At 36.9% G+C, this 21,021-nt stretch overlaps 1 protein-coding gene across 1 annotated transcript in view; it reads left to right on the top strand.

Moving 5' to 3' along the window:
* anne (anne boleyn) overlaps nucleotides 1-21,021 on the top strand; it is a 382,933-nt gene that overhangs the window by 63,483 nt on the left and 298,429 nt on the right. Inside the window, exon 3 of the mRNA XM_067140654.2 lies at nucleotides 10,186-10,353. Within this exon, the coding sequence (XP_066996755.2) occupies nucleotides 10,186-10,353 (168 nt within the window). The remainder of the gene's footprint in view (nucleotides 1-10,185; nucleotides 10,354-21,021) is intronic.

Consider the following 21,021-nt stretch of genomic DNA (forward strand, 5'->3'; position numbering starts at 1 on the left):
GCAAATCTTGGACAGCCCTGTACTGGTCTGGATTAAAATCTCCTGTGAGTTGGAACTATTGTCAAAGCCTTGAAACGATACTTTGTGGCACATTCAGGGCTTTTGAAACATCAGACTGCACTGACCACGTGTCGCATTGTAACCTGCAGGCCTTTGGGCTGAACAGCAGTCGCTTGGTAGGCCTAGGCCCATCAGGGCTGTTGCATCATGGGATGTGGCTAGGATCATATTCTTTCTTAGTTGTGAAATATAAAAGGGATACAATCCACTGTTGATAGAGCTCTGCTAATTTTTCATTGGCTGTCATGCTCATGTCAGAAGCGCACACTTTACAGTACATTGTTGTATGCTCCTTGCAAATGTACTTTCGACATTTTGCGCACATAACAGTAGCACTTGTCTTCCTATTTTACCATCAGGTACAGAAATTGCGTCTTTCAGGAGCGCTTCTGGCTTTGATGAATTTTGACTGTCAGGAATGCTGGCAAGTAGAATTTGAATGTTAGGCTTTAGGAAATGTACAGACTGTGAGATCTAATACTTAAGTCAAAACTGAGCAAGTTGGCTGTGCGGTTAGGGGTGCCCAGCTTTGAGCTTGCATTTGCGAGATAGTGGGTTCAAACCCTACTGTCGGCAGTCGTGTCATTTGTTTATAAGTGTCATGGATGAAATATACAAGGAGATGAATACAAAGATCTGATGGGGGAAGATGAGGAATAAATACAAGACCAAATGAATGTGTTTAGTGAAAGAATTGCTGAGGATATAAGAAGGAAAATTGGTCGAGATAAACAGGACAGTTGTAGTAACAAGAAAGGAAAGGAAGATGTGTTAAAGTGAATGGCTAGCCTTTGGAGGTTGGAAGGAAGTTTAACCCTTAACTAGTCGTGCATGGTCTTTTAAACAGTGTGTGTTATATCTTGCTTCTCATGAGCTCTGCAAGCAACAGAGGTAACCACCATGTCGTGTACCTTTCCCCGCACTCATTGTCGATAACTTGGGCTTGTTACTTCCAATTAGAGAAGGTTTATGGTAGGAAAAGTGTATTTATTGTACTGCAACAACTCAGTCACAACATCTGTGCACAACTAGTTTCTGATGTTGCAATTACAGATTATAATTCTGGTGTTTTTTTTTTTTTTTTTTGTACATTTCTTCCCTAACATCTCCACTTAAGTTGTTTTTTACAATTTGCTTTACATTGCACCGACACACATAGGTCTTATGGCGACGATGGGATAGGAAAAGGCTAGGAGTGGGAAGGAAGCAGCTCTGGCCTTAATTAAGGTACAGTCCCAGCATTAGTATGGTGTGAAAATGGGGAAACTACAGAAAACCATCTTTAGGGCTGCCGACAGCAAAATTCGAACCTGTCTCCTGAATGCAAGCTCACAGCTGCACGCCCCTATCTGCATGGCCAACTTGCTCTTTAATTTGAGTGTTAAGTGTTGCCTAATTTGGATTAAGAATAGAGGAGATTTGATTTTCCTATTGAAAGACTCAATTAGTGTGTGCAGGCGAGCTGAGAAAAGGATAAGAGAAATGCAAAATTCTGCTAATAGAGTGACTGGAAATATGCTAGACCTAATGACATCACAAGTGCTAAAGGACATTTTGCATAAATCTCTTAATTGACAAGGGACAATCAGTCAGTTAAGAAAACTTGAAACCAATTTATACACCGTCCAAAAGAGCACACTGAAATATTTACAACCCTGGAATATTACATATATCTATGAGTTGCAGGGCGGTAAGGATGTGTGGGTAGGGGTCTTCGGTGTCCAGTCGGAGTGAAGTTCTTTTGAACTGCTGGCACAATGTAATGGGAAGTGGACAAGAAAGAGAGAGCCCTTTGAGTGCAGTGAAACTTGTGAAAATTGTATGCCTGTTAAACTACATATTAATCTATTTTAAATAATGCAGTAATCACAAAACTTTTAATTTATGTACGTTTTAAAGACACAATTAAATTCTAACTGTGGTTGTATTATAATTGCATGAGGGATAAAAATATTCAAGGTAAACATTTTAACACTTTGTATGAGTATGTGCTAATTAAACAATTATGTACTCACCGATAATGTGGCAGTCCTGTTCAATCCCCTTCAGCATATCTGAATGATAATGAAAGTGAAAGAAAAAATGTTCGAAACACAACAGCTTCTTGCACCAGCTATATTTGAGTAAAGAAAGCTGAACACAATTATTATTGTCCTTCATATGGAATTCGCAAGTACCAGTTCCTTTCTTAATTCAGTAATCTGTGCTATTTTGAAATGTTTCATTCATGCTTATCGGACCACCGGGCGAGTTGGCTGTGCGGTTAGGGGCGCGCGGCTGTGAGCTTGCATTACATGTAATAAATATCATTTTTGGTCCGTATTGATGATATTTGATTGAAATAATAACATTAAGTTATTTATTAGACCACCTAATCAATACAAAATCGTCTTGGATGATTTACATAAATTTGTTAGCTAATAGTGGTACATGTTTCGCCTTCCCTGAAGGCATCATCAGCCATAGTCTTAACCTTAAATTAAAAATAAGCATCTAAATAACATGTAGTAATGAAATGAATTTTAAAATCTTGAAGAGATTTGAAGTAAAATAACATTAAAAATAACAATGATGGTTTGAAAATATGTGATGAGATATAATAGTGGAAGTATTAACAAAATTAACATTAGAAGGCTGCTAAAATAAGTACAATGGATAAAACAACAGATTGTTATACAATAAGTAGTAAGATTGCATAAAAGTAAAGTTGATAGTCTGGCGGTTATAATTAGATGGCGAAAAATCGTATATAATCAAAGTAAAGAAGAGAGAATAAAAGTCAAAGTTAGTCGAGAGATCCGAAGTTAATCATGATCTTGAGCTTGCATCCGGGAGGTAGTAGGTTCGAATCCCACTGTTGGCAGCCCTGAATATTTTTCTTTGGTTTCCCATTTTCACACCAGGCAAATGCTGGGGCTGTATTTTAATTAAGGCCACAGCCGCTTCCTTTCCAATCCTAGGCCTTTCCTAGCCCATCGTCTCCATAAGACCTATCTTTGTTGGTGCGACATTAAGCCAGTTCACAATTAGAATTAAAGAAGGTTCAACCTATTCAATACAAAATGTGTTGTAAAAGGTGTTCACAACATATTACTGTATTTATTATTACTAGTACCGGTTTCGACGCTTAATGGCGACATCATCAGCTAGAAATCACAAGAGACCAATAACTCAATTAATATTTTAGACCTCACTATCAATAGACTTCCTTCTTCACCAGAATATAATATCTACAGAAAACAACACAAACAGCGACAACTATCAGAAGAGACTCCACACACCCACACGCACACAAGTGCGCCACTTACTATAGTATGGTAGACCATGCACTAAACATACCGTTATCCAAGAAAAACCTAAAGAAAGAACTGAATACCATACCTGCCATCGCTAAATATAACGGTTATAATTCTTCATTCATAGAACGCATTATCAACAAATGTAAACATAGACTAAAGACAACATTAACCAAAGAAAGACTTAACCCTGCCCTATATGCCACCTTCACTTTTAATGAAAACATACACAGTGTAACTAACATCTTCAAGAAACATAATATTAAAATATCGTACAGAATCAACAATAGAAATATGGATATAGTTCACAAAACCAAGCCAATAAACAAATCCGACATTCACGCAAAATCAGGTGTTTACCGTTTCCAATGCAATAACTGTTTTTCCTCATACATTGGACAGACCGGGAGAAGCTTCAGAGTTAGATACTTAGAACACGTCAATGCCATTAAGTATAATAGGTTTTCTGCAATAGGCCAACACATACATGACTCAAAGCATAATTTCACTACCATAGAACAAGACCTAGAAATTCTCAAAAACATAAACAAAGGCCCTTTACTCGATGTTACGGAAAACTGTTTTATTCACTTAGATCAATTTTTCAATCCTAATCTAAACCTTAATGAAATTTCAGAAAAACCTAATATCCTTTTCGATTTTCTAATCGAAGTCTTTAGAGGTATCAAAATCACGGAGAGGAAATTGATCTTTTACGCTCTCCAAAACACACTTCTATGTCCCACACCACCGCCACTCCGTCCCCCTGACCCGCCTTGAACTCCGCCTTCCCTTCCCATCCCTTCCATTTCTCTCTCCTTCTCCCCCTCCCCCCCCCCCTCTTCCCGCTCCGCCCACCCTACCTTCACACTCTCATCTTACTCACACCTATCTCACTCGTCCACAACTCTTTTCACAACATACAACCAGCATGCTAAACAAGGTGAGTCTCATATCCTGTCATACTCGGCTGCGATCCCATTTTTAGCTATCCATTTCATTAACTTAGTTTTTTCTTCCTTTTAATCTTCACCACCCACGTTGAGCTGAGACAACCTTAAAAATCAACCTTATTCAACCTCTCAACGTCAGGTGTCCCGGCCTTAGACAAATATTTGTGGTCTTGCCAACCACATACAACACTGGACCTGGACTTATATATGTCTCCATTGAACAACAATAGAAGAGTGGACAATTTTACTGCATCGTTTTATTATCATATAAAGACTTTTATTCTCATTCATCAGACCAATTTTATTGTACAATACTCATCTGCCTCATTAGACTATAACGCCTCTATGTGTTATATTATGTCACCGTATTTTACACATCATTTTTCTAGCTTTTAATGAGAAAACAGCCTATCATTTGTATTTTGCAATGTATGTATTATCTATACAACTTTTATGACATGTACTCTGCCCACGTTGTGATTTCTAGCTGATGATGACGCCATTAAGCATCAAAACCGGTACTAATAATAATAAATAATATATTGTGAACACCTTGTACAACACATTTTGTATTGAATAGGTTGAACCTTCTTTAATTCTAATTGTGAATCTCAGTTCAATACGGGAAAATGAAGTTCTTAACTTATAAAGTAAAGCCAGTTGTAAAAAAAAATTTAAAAAAAAGTTAATCGGACCTGCCAATTTCCACCCATGTCTATGTGACAAACGGAAGCGTGGTGAACATTCTTGATTGTAAGTCAATGACATGCATTTGAGAATATTTTTACACTGTTTGAAGTTCACATCAATATTATATAACACAATGAAATCACAGATGTCAGTCCATTGTGAACATTTGGAAAAAATGCCTGTAATGGTTGTAGTTCAGAATTGCTTATTTTTGTATTTTTATTTATTTTTTTATTTATTTTTGTTGCAATGATTTGCATTTTTAACTTTTCAGGCTCATAGTTATTTAAAGCAAATACTTCATGTATTAAATTATTATCTTTGTGAGGTACCCAGGAATCCAACAGTAAACACTTCATTGGACCAGTGTGAGGTAAAAATATAAACTCCAGAAATATATGCAAAAGGTCTTTCGTCATCTTTTCAGATTTTGACCACTGCACTATTAACTCAGGATCTTCAAACATAGCCTGCTGGGCAGTTTGACTTGGTAGCTTTGATTCCTGTAGCATGATAAACAGGGAAAGAGACATCCCATGCATGATACAATTGGAATAATTGTGAATGAATGTGTGTCTGCAGTTTGTGATTGTGTAACACAACATACTATCTTCTTACCTCAGTGATCAAGTCTTCTCTTGGAATGTGTTTCTGTATTGATGCCAGATTGATCTGCATTATACACATTGTCAGCTCCATACTACTCTGTAAGCAATATTGTCTCCTCTCTCCAGGAATGCAGTATGTTGTTAGTAGTTTCATCTTCTTTTCATGTGGTAAACTGCTTGTGATCCTGTGTGAAAATGTTTCTTGAAAATCCATGTCTATATTGCATTTGCTGACAAACGTAAATCGAATGATTTGGCTTCTTCAATGGCCCATTTTTGTAAGTTCATATCGTGCACTATGAAGTTGTTTGCGCACGATTCCAAAAATTTTGTATTCACCAACTCGAACAGCTGTTTATATTTATTTGTGACATAAACTAGTTGACTTGCCAATGGAATCTGCTTTTGCAATATCTTCTGTAATATGGGATGGACAACTGCGTCTCGTGCTTCAGTCGAGGATATCTGTTTTACATAGAGTTCCATCTTAAGTGAGAAAATGTCTACTTTGGCTTCTGCTTCTTTGCATTCAACCATGTGTTCATAACCCCTTTTTTTCCCTTCCAGTGATCATTCTACTCTTTTTCTGGCCTCTGTAGACCTTCTGATGTTGATTCCTGTATTTTTTTTTTTGTACAAGTTTCTTTACGTCGCATCAACACATACAGGTCTTAATGGTGACAATGGGACAGGAAAGGGCTAGGAGTGGGAAGGAAGCGGCCATGGCCTTAATTAAGGTTCAGCCCCAATCATTTGCTTGGTGTGAAAATGGAAAACCACGAAAAACCATCTTCAGGACTGCCGGCAGCAGGGTTCGAACCCGCTATCTCGTAAATACTGAATACTGGCCGCACTTAAGCGACTGCAGCTGTTGAGCTTGGTGATTCCTGTTTTGATGGAGGTGAAGTAAATTCTTCTGATGGAGATTTGTATTGGACACTAACACTGTTTCAGATACTGATTCATAATCATTGACATTTAAAGACTGTGTATATATTATATGTGTATTGACTCAAATATATTTATTAAATACTGAAATATTGTCATCTTCTTTGGTTGAAATGAAGAGCTGGAAATCCTTTTCTGTAAAGTGATTATATAACGCATTTAGTATGTTAAGAGGGTTCATTTTTTATAGGCAGAAGCTTACTTCGGAATGTCCCATACACAACTCGCGGTGCCAGGTTCACCGACCTTACAGCACTTTCTCTCTCTCACCCGCTTCCCTGTACATCGTGCCAGCAGTTCAAAAGCACTTCACTTCGACTGTACACTGACGACCCCCTCCTGCACATCTTTACCGCCCTGTAACTTGTGTATTTTTGCATGATAGGGTGTAATATTTGAGGGTTTTAAATGTTTCAGTGTGCTCTTTTGAATAGTGTATAAATCGGTTTCAAGTTTTTTAAAACATTGAATAATTGTCCCTTGTGAGTTGACTGAATATTGTATCAAACAGTCTGCAGAAGACAATCGTGTCCTCTACCTGATTAGGCTAATATGTCTACTGTACTTGTACATTGGACTAAGACACCTATTCAGAGTGCAAAATGAAGGTATCTAGGGAATACAGATTAGGTAATATTTCACTAAAGTTACGCAGTTCAAAGGACTGTGATGCTCATGTTTGGACTGTGATTGTAATGGTTGCTCTCGTCCATCTGTGGTCCATGCGAATCTTTAGTGTGATAAAATGTATAGTTTTTATATATATATATTTTTTGTTGTTGTTGTGTACAGTGTAGTATGTTTATAATTAGGTGCCTTATTCTTGCAGTAGGAAGGAAACCAAGTTAGTTTTGACTGCAGTCTCGCTCATTCAGTAGCACATAGTGGTGATGAGTGGGCGTGGCCTCAAAGGCTTTCCCACTGTGTGAAGTGGGCCCACTTTCTCCACAACCTAGCATAGTGAGGGCCAATCCATTATTCTTCTCAGCTCCTTGGTTACAGTTTCAGGACACATTTCTCACACATAGAAGAAGAAAATATGTTCTATAGACATGGGTCCAGAAATACTTAATTTCCACGTTAACTCGTTTTATACAACTCTACATTAATCATGGGAAACACACAGGAACAGGGCTTACTATCATACCACATGAAACTCTTTCTTACATGAAATGTTTAGAATGCCCTCTGTTAGCATTGATATGTTCTGGAAGTTTGTCCATCCCTTATTGTTACATCCTGTATATAAACTTTGACTTGTACAATCTTTAAAAACTAATGCATGATTGATAAGTACTTGAAAAATACAAATGTGGATCAAATTTAAACAAGACTTTCTTAAAATATTTTCTTACTGTTACAACATAGCCATATGTTCATCTCTTAATCTTCTGATTTAGAAATTCACCTAGCCGAGCATATTGCCAGCAGAGTAGAGTCACCAGTCGTTGTGCGTAAAGTCTTCCGCGGTTGCGTTATCCTCAAATAGTTCACTTCCTAATGGCTCCTCGTGTGATCCAGAGAGAAGAAAAGCACAGATCGATAGGTCTGGGTTATAAGGAGGGTGGTCGAGAGGTGTACGTCTCATTTCTTCCAGTTTCTGATGATTGAAAGCTGCAGTATGGGTGCAGGTATTGTCATGAAGGAGAACGGGTTCTTGTGTTGGTTGGTTGTGTTGTTCGCGGCAATAAGCAAGTCTCACCTCACTCAAAAGGTCACAGTAAGCCATTTCTTTTCAGTTTTGACTCAGTTAATTTATAACAGAATGAAGAACCTAACAGTTTCAACAGACTGAAGAACCAAACACTTTTAAAAAAATGAAGAAAACTGCATTGATGGTGCGACGCCCATGCAAAACACTACACCAGTCAAACACAGTCGCAAGCACCTTGCCAGCTGACTGTCGAGTCTTGGCTTTCACTGGAGTTGCTTCATCCTTCCTTCTACACTCCTTACTGGTTTGTTTTGATATGTGTGTGTAGTGGTGTGTCCAAGTTTCATCACAGGTGATGATGCAATTAAAAAATGCACCCTCTGCATCTGCAGACGTTGCTGGGTGCCTTTCACTAACCTGCAGACATTTTAACTTGTCAAAAGTAGAGGGACCCACTGGGAGCACAATTTACCTACTTCCTTCGTGATGATGGCGTGACAGCTCCCATAGCTTTATCCGACGTGAGAAGCAATTTCAAAAACCATGAAATGTCAGTCGCCTTGAGTGAGATCACAAATGGCGTTAATGTAATCCTCTGTAATGCTTGATCATGGATGAAGATTATGGCTGACATTTTCGACCTGTTGACAGCCTTTCTTGAACTCTTTATGCCAAGCAAACACATGAGGTCTTGAACGTGTTCAATCACCAGACTGTGATTTCAGTCTCCACAATTTCTGCCAGTCTCATTTCTTCTTTGTTCAAAAGTTTGTTGATGGTGCGTTGTGCAGTCCTACAATCAACATGTTGCTCAGACATTGTGAGCAGTACTAACGTATGGGTCTGCGCAGGCCAACCCTGCCATTCCCATCCTTACAACCCCTACCCATACCTTATAGAAGTCGCTGCCCACTCTCTTCAGCATTACACGCTCAGAACACAGAGTCTGGTTTAAATTTGATCCACCCTTGTATCTGATTGTTATTAATTAAATGTTCTGTTTTTCATTAGTTTTGGCAAACTGAAAAATTAACTAAGTTGAAACTTTATCAAGAAAATGGCTCCTAAACCAAACCAAATCCCATGGCGCAACATCCCGGAAGGGCCATGGCCTACCAAGTGACAGCTGCTCAGCCTGAAGGCCTCTGTTCCATTCTGCTGGCACTGCCTTTCATTTCTAGGCTGTTGTCAGTTTTCTGCTTAGCCAGTAGACCCTCATATCACTGATCGTACTATTTTCAGTTGGTAGGTCAGCATCATTGGCAGGGATAAGATTTTCCATTTCTTCTTTCATTTTGGCCGAATGTGTATCACGTTAATTCAATTTCAGCTGCTTCTGGGCTGTGATTCTTGCCTAGTACTCCTCATTCCTTGACATGTAAGTCTCCCTCTTTCTGACTTCCATTCCTTGTATTCCCATTTCTTTCAGGGCTTTCGCACCTGATGCCAGTCCACCATAGTTTTCCATTCTTAAAGAATCCCATCCTCTGTTCTTTGTGGGTCGGAGTATCTTTCTTAGAATTTTTTCTCTCCATCAATTCCAACTTCTTGAACAATCTTATTTTTGTCAGGTTCAAACATTCAGCTACATATAAGGTTTCCATGTGGATCAGTGTCTGGTAATGTCAGAGTTTTGAATTGATTGATCAATGGAAGATTTTCCATTTATAAGTAATATACATGATCTTGTAAGGTAGAAAATTTCTCCATATTTAATTTGCAACCTGGGTATACGCATATACTTCATATTGTTTATCTCTGTATGTAGGATGGACACTGGTTCTGAATAAGATTTGAATAATTAGTTTTATCCTGTTTTATCCTGTTTATTAACTTGTATTGAAATTTATTTGGCTTATATTCTGTAAATAATCCTCATGTCTGGTTTACTGCTAATTAGAGTAACTTCAGTTTTGTGTTACTGATCTTGTGAGAAAATTCCAATAATTGAACATTTCACATCTGATATCTTTCAGGAGATATACGGGTACAGACAACATTTTCTGTACGCTTGCATTACATGGATATTCGTAATCTTGACTGGTGGCATCCTCAGACTTATATTTCATTGGTGGCCTCATTGGATGTTGTTTGCCACGCATAAGAAATGCCCATTGCCTTCAGCAGAAAAAGTGCTGATTGTGGTAAGTTGTAATGGGATACCTTTACTTGAATTATTGTAGACTATGTAATGTTTTACAGTTAAGGGTTAAAGTTTCATTTCCTTCATGCTCATATTTTCTTCTTAGTTTCATTTTGAATATCAGGTTTGTAAATAAGGTAGGAGTATCTCAGCATCTCTTGCCTTCAGCTAGGCAATTATCAGTTGATAAGGTTCCTTGAAATATTTTGATAAAGCAGTGCTACAGTACAAAATGTTAAAATCGTAGTCCTGATCGACTACCTATTTTACATTATTGCTTAGTTAGCTGTAAATTGTCTTGAAAGGTGGAAGTATTCAGAGGAGCATATTTCCAAAACTTCCTTTCTCCAGTAGCTTCTAGTTTACAGAACAGAGAAAAAATGAATAGAAAATGTAATTTTGAGTTTGACTCTCTCAAACATTCTTCTAGCTAATTGTTATACATTCCATAATTCCCCACAATCAAAGAATGCATTTAATACCATACTGTTAATTAGATATTAATACAAATTAGTTGGAGAAGGGACATTTTGGAAATATAAAAAGGATAAGAGACATTTTGGAAGTACATTTGAAATTATTTCTTATTAAACATGCAAAAATTTTACTACTAGATTAAAAGTGATGTGTACCAGTAACCAGCATAATTAATATAAATAAGTTCAAGAATTCCATAGTAGTCTAAGGCATCTAACTCTTAAGTAAATACCATTTATGAAATTTTAAGTTCCCAAGTGATTTAAAAACTTGAAATGTCTTTGAAAGCGGTTAAACAACATCCACGTCTTCCATCAATCCCCCTTCATCTTCGGCTTCAGACGGAGTAGCTTCATTAGTGTCTCTATTAACAATGTCTTTATAGAACCTGAGGTCCTGATTTGACTCCCTTTCATCACCAAAATGCAACCTCAGCAGTTTCTTCACGTCTGCTTTCTTTACTTCTTTAATAGGAATGTTTGTTGGAACGCTAGGAAGGTTAAAATCCGGAAAATTAATACCAGGCTTGATCTTCGCTGCTCCTATGTTATTGTTATAGTGTGGCTCGCCTCTGACAAGAATGGAGCCATTTGGCAATGGTCTGTGTCTTATGATAATCCACTTTGTTGTTGCGAACCTGAAGTGCCACTGTTGAGGTTTCTTCATGTAAGCTAGTGAGATGTTTTTCCAGTCATGAATTGTACAGTCATCCACTAACATGAAAACAGTCCCATGATCATTAAAAATTTTCAGATAGTGATCAGGTTGGATTATTGTGTCCATCTTTTGGAGTTCACGTTCTATTCTTCCGAAAACTCGATCCGGTGGGATGAATGAGTGACCAGGTATGGGGAATATGAGCTCTATCTCTCTGATGTTGCTTGGGGCACAGACACTCACCCAGTACATAAGCATACAGATCATGGAAGAATTCTTATTCTGGCCCCCGCACCCATCTGCGAACAGCCTAATTTTACTGTAGCCTTCCGTGGTTGTATTTTGTAAACAGTGAAAGAATGCTGAAGAAATCTGTGCTGAACCTTTGGCACAGTCTGCCTCAGTCCATGCATAGATAAAAACTTTGTCTTTAGACTGTTTATCGTTTGAAGTGCCCTCACAGATTGTGAGGTTTATAAATACAACTGGTGGCTATAATAAGCCGCCTGGTCAGTATTTGCGTGGAAACGAATGTAACAGTAAACACCTGACAAAAAGTATGTCCAAACTTATTAAATATACCAAACAATATGCATAAAAGCACAATAACTTAGCAAAAAACGCACACGAAGTACAAGGACTTGAATGTACTGTATTAACCTGTTGTTCAATTGTTTTCCTAAATCTCATAGTCATGCAATAATGTTACCACTACACAATTATCACCATATTTGCAAAGAAATTGCATAAAATGCAATGCCTTTATATCTAGTTGTATTGGAGGATAAGAGACAGCTTTGAAACAATAATGGCAGTCCTTGTTATACAGTATAGAGGAGGAGAGACATTTTGTAAACATAATTGTGATGCACTCCAGTCAGCCATATTGCTGTGGAGAAGAGACTCTTTGGAAACATAGCTCATATTTAACCGTGTTTTATGCTTATAAAAAGGACATTCTTCCTAAAAAAAATTCATCACCATTCCACAGAGAAAGAGATGGACATTATCAATGTACCCATAAGTCAGTTTCCTCAAAATGTGGAGAAAGGACGTTTTGGAAATATACTCCTCCAGTGTCACATCTACTTCTCACTTAAACATGTATGGGAGAAATTCAAAAGAAATTTAAAGCAATAATAGATGTTTGTGGACAAGAAAGTGGCTAGCCCAAGATGAGCTGACAATCAAGATTTCAGTAGATTTGTTGTAGTTTCAGGGTAATGCAGTGTGTGTAAATTTTTTGTTTGGCTGGTGTTGAGAGTGGTTAAAAAAATATGATTTTAAAATTAGAGAAATTGTAAGAAATGTGCCCGTCATTTTTGATAGTCCAGTCTGTATCGGATCTGTAGTGAACTGAATATTGCTCATTCTAAGATCTAGAAATAGTTAGGGTATGTCATGGAACAATTGTATTTAATTGTACCTTGGTCACGGAACGATGAACTGAAGGTAGCATCAAATATATTAGTATATTTGGTAGCATGTAAATATAAAAGGGAAGAATATCAATATCACTTCAAATAAATATTGTACGCAAGGGCTATTCCATACAGGGAATAAATAGATCCTATGAAATCATTTTGAAGTCCAAAAGGATTTTGCTAATAACTTGACAGGTAAGTGGCATAGGAAACCAATATGAAGTGCAACGAAGGCTCTCAAAAATGGAGAGAGAAACAAAATAGACAATGTTTTGAATATCAGGTGAGCTCTTTAGAGATCCTGAAAAAGGGCTGGGCAGACAAAAGGGTTAACCGTGTAATCTAACATAAAAGGAAACCTTTCTTGTGATATTTTCAGTCATAGACTACAGTAGGATGAGTGTGGAAGGAAGTAGGCGTATAAGTGTGGAAGTGGTAAATGAACTGTAGTGCTGTTAAGCAACTGGAATGGAGGACATTAGGCTCTAACTGTTCGGTATAGTGGCATTGTTGGTAGAAAGAGCCCTGTGGAATAATTGTGTTGATGTAGAATTTTGGTAATGTACCTTCTGATTGGATAAAAGCAGTAATTATATTGACAGGCTTTATAGCATAGTTAGTTTAGGTGCTTGCCTTCCGTGCTCACAGTTACATAATTGAATATCACATTTCTTTGCATTTATGTGTGTTTAAATTTTGAGACTTGTGTATGAACAAACAAGTGGCTCAACTACCCATTAAGGGCCTTGGCCTGTCAAGACTGCTGCTGGCCAGCCAAATGGCTTGCAGATACTACAGCATCATGTGGTCAGCGTGATATCTTCAACTGTATTACTTGGCTTTCATGACAGAGTCTGCTGCCTCTTGTATTGGACAATTCCTTATTTGGTCCCACGAGGCTGAGTGAAATTATTTCCAGCCCTCGGTTCAGAATGAAAATCATCATTGAATCCAGGGCCTCCGGTAAGATACAGGCATGCTACCTTACACCACAGGGTTGGGGTCTTGTCAGTAGATTTTCTAAAATTCTGGCTGTGTGACATCTTAAAATCTGTACCAAATATTGAAGGAACTTGAGAAACACATTGATCATATTCATGAATAATTCCACCAGTGTATGTACAAACAAGAGAGCAGAATGAACTCGTTAACAATGGTCAGGGTGTTTCTTTATTTGGTATTCAAGGTAAAGTATTTGCAGGCCTTGCGCAGAAGTATAGGATAGTTGGTGATTGAAAATTGTTGTGATTCAGACCGCAATAAGGTTTTAAAAATAAAATTTCAGAATGTGGCTAGTAATTGAGCAAATCCTTGGGAGGATGCTGATAATTGTGATTACATTTTGGGAAGAGAAAGTGTATAGCATAGTCTAAAGGAAAAAGCTGTTGATCATACTGTGGAATTATTGTATCAAAGTTGTTTTTTTTGTTTTTTTTTGCTGAAAATCAAGCTGTTAATGAGCATTTTTATTAGAATAATCCCTAGTTCATACTACTTACAGGAGTGACAAAAGGCTGTAACTCTCATTGATTATAATTTTTGTGAATCATTTGCCGGATAGTATAAAATAGCTCCATGGAATTCAGTCGTATGGAAGCATAGGCAGTTTGGCTTTACTGATGACTTGTTTATTAATCAGGTGGTAGAATCCCAGTCTGTTGTTTACCTAGACTTTTTCTTAAATAATTTCAAAGAATTTCTTATGGTAAATTATTCCCATCCCTAACTCCTGTTCTTACAAACAAGTATTTGTCCCTTTGAATTCCAACCTTATCTTCATGCTGTGATCTCTCCTACTTTTAAAAACACCACTCAGATTTGCTTGTCTGCTAATGCCATTCCATGTTCTCTCTCCACTGACAGTTCAGAAGATAACACTTAATACAGTATCCGTAACTAGGTCTGCCGGTGAACAAGACACACCCCAGGGGTGCTCAGTTCGACAGGATTACTGACTTAATAAATACAAGTGGCATGATTTGACATGAGGTTCGGAGAATAAGAATATTTGATGTATAGAAAATCATATAACATTTTTATTCAAATAAAATAATACTTTTGCCATCCTGATATCTATGATGATGGAAAATGATCTCTACGTTAAGTTAATTTACTGCTGAATCTTGATGTGACATAAAAAATAATACTAACAAATGGAGTGGTACATGTGACTTAATTTTCCCTACAATTCTAACAGAGTGTTGAACATTACATATTTTCATTTGTTAATATTAATTTAATAATTTGAAATTTATTTAATCTGGAAAAATTAGATTGGTGCAATGAATTCCTCGAACAATCTGGAAAACATAAAATTTTAATGAACTGTATAAGATAAAATATTCAAAATTAACAAGTTTACTTCTTTTATCCAAATATTAGTGAAATGATGTTCATCAAAATTTTATTAACATCTGACTGAAATTTGAATTTGCTTATGTTTTCTGATAACGTTAATTCGAGACGTCGAGAATATATGTTCAGCGTCTTTCCCACTTATCTCCTCGTGAGAACTAACAACTAACTTTACTATCGCGTGGTCATCATAAGAAACTGAAATTATCATTATTACTCCTCAAAAAAAAAAATCATTAAATCAAAAATAATACTTCGACATGGAAATCCTGTCCACAATTATAAATAAAATGCCACTGAAGGGTCACAGATTATCCCCTCTGTCAACACATCACATCACAAATGCACAAGAAATATCTTAGCACTAGAAAATCTTACTAATTCTACAACTAACTACTGGAAAATTCCAAAAGAAGAAATATTTACAGTATCTACATGTCACATACAGGTACAAATCAACATCACCACTCTCCAATAAGTCCATTTAGAAGTGTCACTGTAAATGTAAAGTCTCCACGTGAGTATGAATTCTGGCGATAAAAAGTGAGCTCGCCTGGTATTGAACTATAATCTTATCAGGACATTTCTTTGAGAATCTATTTTCCAGACTTAAGGTCCTCCAGTAAGATTTACACATACTTTAGAAACTTTGAATTAATGACTTCCATGAGTTATATCAGGATAAGCTTATTCCAAAATATTAAGGCTGAATTATGGAACACATCAATCGACATAGACTTATTCTTATCATCGTGGGAAGACATTACTACAGTGACTATACCTCGTATAATCTCGAAGATTCATTATCTCCTTCCTACCATGATCAACATCATGTATAAAAATATCGTCGCACTAACACGTGACAATTCAATATCAAAAAGAATCAATATCACATGTACTAATTCCACATAAATTCCACGTACAGTAACAGCATTATAATGACTAATATTCATCATAACCACATATCACACAATGTGTAGTCAGAAAAATTATATACGAACCTGTTATCGTCCAAAACAAGTCTTATTCCCATTAAATTTGTCTCAATGACTACAGTATATAATCCATTAATAATTATATATCACCACCCATGTACTCCTAATAAATCCATAATCTCGATTCGGAATTAATATCCTGACGACATGCTATCATTACCACGAGGCACGAATATAAGTCCATTCGTCATGAAAATATTAAAAATATTGGGAAAATATTACCTCGATAAGTTCATCTGACACAGATTAACTCACTAATATAATGAAATTTGTACAACAAGAAAGGATGGTTCCGATAACACATGGATAACTTCAACTGATCTGTCATTTCCGAACTCAACACGTGGTCAGGAATCTAAACAAGTACATGAATTAAGTTTCAAGTCCTATCTCACATATTAGGAAATAATCAATGAAATATCGAGAAAATGAAATCAACTACAGACTATAAGACCATCCCAAAGAAGGAATAAGAATAGAAATAAAGAGCTACAGAGAACAGATATAAATAAGACTTTGTCGACTTAACTTATGCTGTAGTCTTCATGTTGAACTCCTGGGGTCGTTAATCGAACATTCTAGGGCTGAAATCCTTGCATTTCTCCATTGTTGGCGCCAGTCTATCGACTTAGAAACTCGTGATGGAATGTGTGTAGTCTCTGGCACAAACTTCAGTCTTCTGGCGTTTGAATAATGTAGAGGACCTCTTCCACGTTATCCTCTCGGATGATTGCTGAAACTTGTACAGAATAAATTAAGAAAAATCCTGAGCACAATCCTGCAAGTTGTTATAGAAAGACACGTACTTTTATGAGTTATCTGATATTTTCGACGCCTGTTGGTTACACTAATTATAGTCGTAGGCTGGCACAATTTGAAGTAAGAGTTGAACACTGGAAACGAGTCCACTATCCCTGTCGATGGCAGTATCTCCACTGACATTCTGCGATGAAATAAGCTGGTGTGAAGTGAGGCAAAGCGAACGAAGTGACAGAAGTGAGTGAGTGAGTACTTGCATGCATATGACTCGCTTTAAGTATCATAGTACTCCACTCGTTGTAGGAAGTAGAGTCAATTCAAGTACGGAATTCTTATTGGTTTCGTTAATTAAATTCACCTTATTTTCTCTCAATATACCATTCAAATTAAATAAAAATTCAGTTACTAATTATTACAATTCACACGTGATATCATAAACACGGTCCAGTCAAATATCATTATTGTACACCTTCATAGTTACACACATCACGCCATCGAAGGAGTGAATTGAGTTTTCTTTCGAATTTACCCCATTTGGCTGCTTTATAGTTGAGTTGGCGCTTAGAGTTATTCTCATATTCCTCTGGGTTCACTTCCAATGTAAATATCACAGGTTGATGCCTCGACCCTAGGTCGTTTATGACTTTTATGCTGTGTCTTTGAGGAATATGTTGCAGTAGGGTTATGGCTAGTATGTCGTCGACCTGTTCGTTTGGCAATAGGTATGTGGGTTCACTGGGGGCTGTTACCACATAGTCCTGGGATAGCATGTGGTTGTACAGTTTTGTGCCTTCTGAGTTAGGTCTCAGGCAGCCCCAGCTGGCGTGTTTCGAATTTAGGTCACCTCCTAGGATCGTGTTTCGATTTAGCCTTAGTACCGTTTCAATGTCTTGTGTGTTAAGGCTTTTAGGTCTGGCATATGCCGATATGACATTGGAAGAAGAAGATCCTTACACAAAAATAAACACTTTCTATATTTTAGTTGGTGTATTGTTTGAATAGCCGCATGAACTTTGCAACCACACTGCAGTAGCTTAAAACCCTCCTTTAGGCCACTTGCAACCTCGCAGTAAGCGGTTTACAGTACGGGGTGACAGTCCTCAGTTGGCGAGGATGCATGTGGTGCAGTTAATCTGTTGGGAAATGTTGTAGAGAGCATATGGTTACAGAGAAAACAATGCAGGAAAAGTACAAATTTCTTTTTAAAAATATGAATTAGTAAGTATTCAGTAATGAGAATATTGCTTCTTATGGTAAAATAAAACTTTTAATATGATATTGAAAAATATTAACAATTTTAGATGTTTTAGATGTTCAGTATCATAACTTAGGAAGTAAATAACAGTACAGCTGATAATTTTTGTGGAGCCATAGTAGTATGTATGTTTTTCTATTTCTCGAATTTTCAATAACTGAAGTATTTTCAGCCTCCTCAGGCACTTTGAGATATCGAAGTTGGACTGTATATATAAGAAAACATAAAGGTCCTGTACTGCCTCGAAGAATTCCCCCCTTAATGATTAAAGGATCAGTTAATGCTTCATCTACTCTTAATTCTTTTAGTTCTGTTTTCTAGAAATATATCCACCCATTCAGTCACTCCTTTGTCTAGTCCAATTGCACTAATTTTGGCCAGTAGTCTGCCATGATCTACCCTATCAAACCCCTTAGTTAGGTCAGTCACAGCATAGTTCATTTGACCTCCTAAATCTAAAATATCTCATATACATTGCTGGATACCTTTAGTTTCAGTGGAATAAATTTTTCTAAACTTCTATTAAACTTAATTTTTTATTTTAGGTTCTTCATTGTGTCAAAAATAATTTTGAGTAATAAATTTATAAACTATCTGAAAAAGAAACAGTGTTATACTTCATATTATACTTGAAAAAGAAACAAGTTAATTAAAATTAAAAATTAAAAGTCATTCTGTTTTAATTAACTTGTTTCTTTTTCAAGTATAATACTGGTTCCATATGATTTCTTTTTCAGATGGTTTATAAATATATTACTCAAAATTAGTTTCAGCAAACGGAAGAGCTTAACAGTTATAAAATCACCAAGTTGAAACTAAAGAGATATAGCTTCAGATATTACCCCACCCCCCAATAAAAGTCATCAAACCAGTTAATATTATTGCAAACATGCCTCAAAGAATCAGAAAGAATGCTTTCCCAAAGCTTACATGCAATACATGTCAAGCTGACTGGCCTGTAATTATCAGCTTTATATTTCACCCTTTTTATACACGGGTGACTACAGTTACTCGCGCATTTATTTGATATAGCTCTTTCATGCAAATTGTAATCTAATAAGCACTTCAAATTTGGTACTATATCCCAACTCATTGCCTTTAGTATATCCCCAGAAATCTTATCAATTACAGTTGCTTTTCTGGTTTTCAACTTTTGTATCTTATTGTAAATATCTTTGTTCTTGTAGGTAAATTTCAATATTTCATTAGTAGTACTCTCGTCCTCTCCCTGGACACTGTCCTACCAACCAAAAATCTTTACATACTGCTGACTGAATATTTCTGATTTCTTTAAATCCTCGCAAATACACTCCCTTATAGATGAATGATTCTTGGAATGTCCTCTTTGGAACCTGTTTCTGCTTTAAAGTGCTTATACATACCCTTTCATTTATCATTAAAATTGGTATGACTGCCAGTTTATGCTTGCCATCATGTTATCCTTAGCTGACTTTGCTAGATACAATTTCCTAGTAGGTTCCTTCAATTTCTCCTCACTTCCACAACCATTTCTAACTCTGTTTCTTTCTAACCTACACCTTCCCCTTAGTCTCTTTACCTCTCTGTTATAATATAGTAGATCTTCACCATTCCTTACCACTTTTAAAGGTTACCTGTTTTCACATTCCTGAACAATTGCTTTAAACCCATCCCACAGACTTTTTACTTTTTTATTTACTGTTTTCTGCCGATAATGACATTTTAAAAAACTCCCTCATGCCTGTCTTATCAAACATATGGTACTGCCTAAGAGTCCTACTTTTACAATCTTCCTTTCTATTGCATTTATTTTTAACTTAAATGAAAACAGCTTTGGATCATTTATACCATCTCTTACTTCATTTTCTCTGTAGAGCTCAATGGTTTTACCAGCTCCATGTCCAGAATATTCTTTCCTCTAGTTGGTTCCATCACTTTCGGATTCAGGTGTCCTCCCAGATTAATTTATTTGCTATTTGTTGGTGATGCTCCCTGTCATTCACATTGTGTTCCCAATTGACATTTGGTAAATTGAGATCACCCACTACAATCACGTTCCTTTCCTTGTCGCTTCCCACATAGCTGATTATCTTATCAAATAGTAATGGTCCTTCAGCATCTGCACCACCCTTTTCAGGTCGGTGTACCCCAGAAACTTCATGTTGCCTATTTACCTTTAGGGATTAGCCATACAACCAGAATTTCATGTATCTCATCCTTAACATTTTCGTATCTGACAAATTCTTTTTCACCAAAATTAATACTCTCCCTCGTACCATTCCTAGCCTGTCTCTACGATAAACACTCCGGTTGCAAGTTATAAAATACTCCCATCAGGCCATAAACACATCCCGTCCCTCTTCCCCACCAGACGCAAGCAACTTCCCCTCACGCGTAACCCGCAAGCTAATAGCCCCGCCTTCGCAAGACCACTCCCTTTTTCCAAGACGACACACATACAATACGCGAAGAAAATCATCGGCGACCACCAGTACTCGCACATTAAGGTAACATTCAAGTGGGCAAAAGGCAAGCGTCAACACAGCAATACTTATAATTTTTTCGGTTACCCTCTCCCTATCTTGTTTCTTACATTTTCAATCTGGTTAATTCTAACTTCTCCCTTTACAGAGCTTATATACACCCGACAGCGTAATATCACAACTGTCCCACAGCCTATTCTCTCTTTGATCAACAAGCTAACATTAGAATGACACATCATCGACTATGCATGCCAACACCACAAGACTAGTGTATACAAAAGAAGA

The sequence above is a fragment of the Anabrus simplex genome, chromosome 2 (genome assembly GCF_040414725.1).
Source record: "Anabrus simplex isolate iqAnaSimp1 chromosome 2, ASM4041472v1, whole genome shotgun sequence".
NCBI lineage: Eukaryota > Metazoa > Arthropoda > Insecta > Orthoptera > Tettigoniidae > Anabrus > Anabrus simplex.